Source organism: Nannochloropsis gaditana, assembly GCF_000240725.1.
Source record: "Nannochloropsis gaditana CCMP526 unplaced genomic scaffold scaffold1147, whole genome shotgun sequence".
NCBI classification, from domain to species: Eukaryota; class Eustigmatophyceae; order Eustigmatales; family Monodopsidaceae; genus Microchloropsis; species Microchloropsis gaditana.
In genome coordinates, this window is record NW_005802806.1 from 1 (window position 1) to 6,005 (window position 6,005).

Consider the following 6,005-nt stretch of genomic DNA (forward strand, 5'->3'; position numbering starts at 1 on the left):
AGTATCCTCGATCGACACGCAGTAACGGTGCTTACACGCTCAACAACTGCAACGTAAAGTGTGACGGGAGCAATTTCAAGAAGAACCCGATCTGTTGCCTGGCGTCAGCAGGGGGCGTGTGCAATGATGCTGAAGCCGACGAGTCTGTCCGCGCCGGAGCAGTATGCGCCGCGGCAGGAAAGCCAAGTTGCACTGAATCTTTAGACGCAGAGAGCCCAGACGTGCCAGCCATCACAAGTCCAACTCCTCAAATTGTAATCACTCCACACGAGGTAAAGTTTCTTGCATTCATCATATGATGAATGACGACAAATGATGTGTGAAGGTAGTTTCTCGGATGATTTTACGACGCGCATTCATGGATGTTTGTGTACTCGGATATGTACCACGACTCACGTAGCCATCGCTTATGGTTACAAAACAACCAGGAACCAGATGACGAGTCTCCCCAAGAGCATCGTGGAGGGACGCAAAGAAGCCTGGTAAGTACCCATTGTAGCCAAAGGCGTGGGTGATAAGAGCTGACTTCAATGGACCTATTTCCTTCCACAATACAGGCGAAGCGTTTCCCCAGGCTTTTAGAACGTGCCCGTCACGGCCGTTAAAGACAGCGAAGAAGATGCATATTTATAGTATCACATTCACTCAAGAATTAACGAATAGAGAGGAGGCGTAGGATGTACTGAATAGTGCAAACAGTCGTTATATATGTGGAGGTCATCCAGAAAAGACTTATCCATCACGAGACATTGAAAGACAAGACATGTACATGGCTTTTGAAGGTGGAGTGATCATCCCAAAAAAATTTGTTTACCATGCATGGGGGAGCCTGTCGCTACATAAGAATAGAACATAAATCACGTCACGAGTCAATTGGCCATTTAGGCAGAATGTTAACCCAGAGAGACACTTGCATTTCCTCACGCAATATCATGCATATTTAATGCTTTAAACGAATGAGACAACACAAAAGAAATCATTTAAGCAAGATTCTGCAAGATGGTATCATGACCAGTGCAGGGGTTTTCCTCTCGCAATTCACAAGAACCATCGCATGCCCTCAACCTTCTCATACATTTAGCTTACACAGCTATTCACGATTCGTAGAGGAGCAGCAATGATTGCTCGGCTCAGTAAGCGTTCAGTTGGTCACAACGCAAGTAGCGCAAGTGTTCTTGATCATGACCTTTCAGCACCTGCAAATACTGAAGAGATACAATATTGTCGGTATTTTTATTTCTTTTAAAAACACTGATGCGTTTGAAAGTTGATTTTGTAGATGTTTTCCAAAAATCTGGTCTCCGCTGTCCGTGGTACTGTATCTTTTTTACTACTTCGCTTTAGAAATTCCTATCCAGGCGAAATGAAGCGTCTTCACTATGCACAATTTACCATGCATACTAGGTTATCCATGAAATCACTTACCATATCAATTTAAGGCAAGGTAATAGCATTTTAAAGGTTCGAATTTGAGATAAGATGCCAAAATTCGAGCGCCGTCATGAGTCTTTCTTGGTGAATGAAATACTGCTGATCAGCAGCCGCTTATTGGTCAGCGCATACCAGCCTTGGTATATGCAAAATGTCGATCAAGTATCATTCGGGTACTTTTTCTTTCTCAAAGAAAGAGAAAGTGAGGGGTTGGGTCGGTGGTATCTGTCACCGCGCCACGCGGAAGAGGGGGATGTATGCACCACTCGAGCAGGAAAATAGGGCCGTCACCCCTACTAATACTTGGTCGTTCATGAATGGCGGCCAATGAATCAATGGTCAGACATGAGTCATGCATGAGACTGCGCCCGCAACGCAGGAGCGGGCTTGTCTAAACTGAAGGGGTCGAAAGGGGGCCTACGGCAAAGGGGGGACTAGGGGTGCCCTGCCCCCTCGCGGGCTTTGGGGCGAAGCTCCAGGCAAAACGCATTTTAGAGTGTCACAAACGCATTTTCCGATTTCAAATCGATTTCTCACATAGTTTGTCGGTTCATCCTACTAGCTCAAGCGTCATTCATGAATAAAGTCTCACCAATGACCCTGTTAGGCATTACCGCACTGCAAGAAACGTACGTCCTCGCTAAATGTTTCAACGTGGGAGACAGAGGAATCTCAAGGATCTGGGCCTTGGCAAAAAAGGTGGAGCCCTTGCATGTTGCTGAGATAGTGCGAGGCAGAATCGGTGAGATTAGGGTATTAGCTACGAGTATCTAATGCGAAGTGCCAATATTTTGAAGCGTGACGCGACTACTGTTTTGGCCGCATAAAGCAGAGCAGACTCTTGCACCACGCACATCGGGTCTCGGCATTGGCAAAGGCAGAGAGAGGACGAGGAGGATCGATTGAGAATTTAAGCCAAAATTCAGCAGGTCTCAGTCCATGAATTATATGGTCTTCGTTATCTTTCGGCCTGTAAATCAGCTTAAAGAGCCCAAGCCGTTGCCAACCTGACATGCGACATGATTTGGCAGTTTAGCCGTTGACTAAAAATGGGCCATATGTGCGTTGCTGTGTGTGCGTTCGCTCCTACCAGGCTCGACACCACGTGAGCATCCAATCGAAAAGTACGAGCCAAAAACTTCCCTATCATTTGATGACAACATTTGAAACCACATACACAGTCATTAAACTCCGATACGCTAGTGGACACCGTAAATTGTCATATTCGTCCCCGGCGCGTTAGCATACTTAACATGGGCCGGAAGGGGTTTTGCGGTGATCTTAGACACTTCTTCCTTCTCATCGCTGTGGCAGGCTTCCTTGTGCAAAACACACTCTGTGCGTACAGCGAGAATGCCGAGTCCGATGTTGATCAGATGATCTTTCCTGTGCCATCATCGGGCGACGACGATTCAGGCGCTTCTGTGGTGGACGCCATCGAAGGCTCTTCTCCTAACATCACGTTGTGCCCTCCTGATACTGTTTTCATGGCTGAAATATTTAGTGCGGATGTCGAAGGAGAGCTTCCTGAACGTGAAGATGTGCAGCTTGTGACAGACTTTCAGTGGAACCGCTTTTTAAATCTGAGTGACCCGGCCCCTTTCTTTCTGTGCGCCACGAACGGGCACAGAGGGTACAGTGAGATGATGAACGCATTCAATGAGACGTTCGTGCTCCCGCTTTTTGCGAACGCGACCTTGACGTGTCAGATCGTGCATTCGACCGCACGCCGCGTCCTAAACTTGACAGCCACCCTGCCTCAAGTGACCTATGGTGCTCCCGTGCCCTCCGTCATGAAGATCTCAAAGGATATTCTGCGTCGCATCATTGATGGTTCTTTTTGGAAACGCTCAGCTCCCAGGCTTCGACTTGTCGTGAGTCCTGGTCTCGAGCACGATGAGTCGGGTCTGATGAAAGTTCTTCAACGCATCGTAACCAGCTTGCAGTCGGGCACCTTTGTAGAGGCGGTGGAGGAGGACTTCGAGTGGACCGCTGTCGAGACCGCAAGTAACTCTACCGCTGCGGCTGCCCAACAAAGTCGACGTCGACAAAAGCGTGAGCGCTTGCGGCAGCGGCGGCTCGGTACTGGGTTGGGTGGGGATGAAAATGAGGACACGAGCCAGCCTTCTGCCGGGGACGACAGCGACAAGCTTTTGAGGAGAAATAGTGCAAGACAATGGTCGCAGCATATCAATCCGGTGCTTGAAGGTGATCTTTCCTGCGATTTCTCAAACGTGGGGGCGTCTATCCAGTATCCTTATCTGCGACTCAGCGGCTTCGACAACCTGGCCTTGAAAGCAGACGGAAAGAGAAGACTTGAGCAAGCATACGACTCCAACAGCACCATATCTGATCAGTCTGCATGCCTTTTGGCCTTGTTGGCATTTGTGAGCAGCGACCCGGCCGTGCTGTACGTTGAGGAGTATTCCTCTGTTGTTCTGTACAATGCCGCGGCTGCTCATCTAACGCAGTCAGGTGACGATGGACAGTACAACCAAGCTACCAGCTCTTTCCCGCTCTACGACGTGGGTCTGGACGGTACAAATCAGGTGGTGCAGGTCGTCGACACGGGCGTCGATCAGAACAGTTGTTTCTTCAGCGATGCCAAAGGTCCTCTACCGACGACTACCATAAGCGAGGCTGCTTTCGACTCGAGCAGACGAAAGATTGTCCAGTACGTGCAATGGGCGGACAGCACAGACGTGGAAAATGGTCATGGGACCCACGTGGCGGGAACTATGGCAGGAGTCAGTTTGGATACGTCCATGGACATGTCATCCTACGAAGGAGTGGCGCGCGGCGCGAAGCTGGCATTTTTTGACATGGGTTTCAGCTCTGGGGGTCTGACTTTGCCGTCCAACTTCGCGACGCGCCTTTTCCCGCCGGGATACGCTGCGGGAGCGAGGATTTTCAGTAACTCTTGGGGCACACCGTCAGCCAAGTTTTATACATCGGCAGACACAGAGATCGACAAGTTCATGTATGAGTACGATGACACTCTGGTGCTCGTGTCAGGAGGCAATAAAGGACGCGAAGGCATTGGTGGTGTCGCAAGCCCTGCCCTATCCAAGAACGTCTTGTCAGTGGGAGCCTCTTTGAGTAATCGATACGCCGACTTGGATCCCACTCATGTAGCCTACTTCTCATCCTGGGGTCCAACAAAAGATGGCCGCATCAAGCCAGACATTGTTACTCCCGGACGCCGGCTAGTCTCGGCTGCGTCGGGAGCAACCTGCGGAGTCACTATCAAGCAGGGCACGTCCATGGCCTGTCCTGTAGCAGCGGGATCCGCCGCGATGGTCCGGCAGTATTTCGTGGAGGGATGGTACCCGCGCGGAGTGAAAAGAGCCGCCGATGGTTTTGTTCCAACAGGTGCTCTGCTCAAGGCGATGCTGATCAATTCTGCAGTGCCTATGGCAGCGTTTGATTTCAACAACGGGACGCTACTGCCACTTGGATTGCCACCTGATGTGTATCAGGGCCATGGACGGATCAAGCTCGCCGACGTGCTGCCTATCAAGAGCCTGGGGGCGACTACCACGCCGAACCTGTACGTTGTGAATGGAGCCAGTATCAAGGAGGAAGAAAAGCACGTGTACAAGTTTAGCATCCCCGCCACAGGAAAGAGTCCGGTCAAGATCACGTTGGTGTGGATCGATCCTGACACAACAGCTAGCTCTGCGACGACTGTGTTGCATGACCTGGATCTTATGGTATACAGTCAGAAAGAAGGCTCGTCCTACTTTCCCAACGGTCGAACGAATGCGGACAACGTGAATACGGTCGAAAAAGTCGCACTGTACTCGCCCACGCCGGGTGACACCTTGACCGTGACAGTGACCGCGACGTCTGTTGCCACTCGGCCCGAGCAGCGATACGCTTTGGCGGCTTCCGGGAACTTTGTGTCGGGGGCATGGTACTGTCAGTCTCCTCGATCGTCCCGTGCTGGGGAGGTGTTTACTACCGAGAACTGCGATCAGAGTTGCGATAACAACGGCTTTCTGAAGGAGCCTGTGTGTTGCGACGCATCAGCTGGGAGCGTGTGCAGTGCCCAAGAAATCGCCGCTGCTGCTGCCGTTGGTCTGGAATGTGATGCGGCAACTCGGCCCATCGAATGTCCGGCGCCGGTCCCTGTAGTACCACCGACGAAAGCCCCGACAAGGCGCCCGACAAGGTCTCCGACGGAAGCCCCGATAAGATCTCCAACGAAGCCTGTCACGGGGGACTGGTACTGTCAGTTTCCTCGATCAACTCGCAGCAACGATGCTCAGACCATTAGAAACTGCCTCGTAAGTTGCGACGACAGTGGCTTTCTAAAGAACCCTGTATGTTGCCCTCCTCTTACAGTTGGGTCTGTTTGCAATGACGAGGAAGCATCGGCAGCTCAGGCAAATGGCGTCGCATGCAGCACTGCAGCGCGGCCTGAGGAATGCGCAGGGGCGCCTGCTCCGAACCCTCCGGCCCCGGCCCCTGCAGCTCCGTCGCCTGTGCCAGCTGGACGCGGGGCCTGGTACTGCCAGTATCCTCGATCGACACGCAGTAACGGTGCTTACACGCTCAACAACTGCAACGTA

The 6,005-nt window shown here is 51.4% G+C and overlaps 2 protein-coding genes across 2 annotated transcripts; both read left to right on the forward strand.

Moving 5' to 3' along the window:
- Positions 1-8: 8 nt before the first annotated feature.
- On the forward strand, positions 9-1,120 carry NGA_0723600 (uncharacterized protein; the record flags this gene model as incomplete). Its single annotated transcript, XM_005852484.1, has 3 exons — positions 9-272; positions 429-482; positions 1,082-1,120. Coding segments are annotated over 3 exons (357 nt in total), but the record flags the coding sequence as incomplete, so codon positions are not given.
- Positions 1,121-2,684: 1,564 nt separating this feature from the next.
- Positions 2,685-5,857, forward strand: NGA_0723500 (subtilisin-like serine peptidase; the record flags this gene model as incomplete). The annotated part of the gene is made up of 2 exons (XM_005852483.1): positions 2,685-5,720; positions 5,840-5,857. The coding sequence occupies 2 exons, from the start codon at positions 2,685-2,687 to the stop codon at positions 5,855-5,857; spliced, it is 3,054 nt and encodes a 1,017-aa protein (XP_005852545.1).
- Positions 5,858-6,005: the final 148 nt, after the last annotated feature.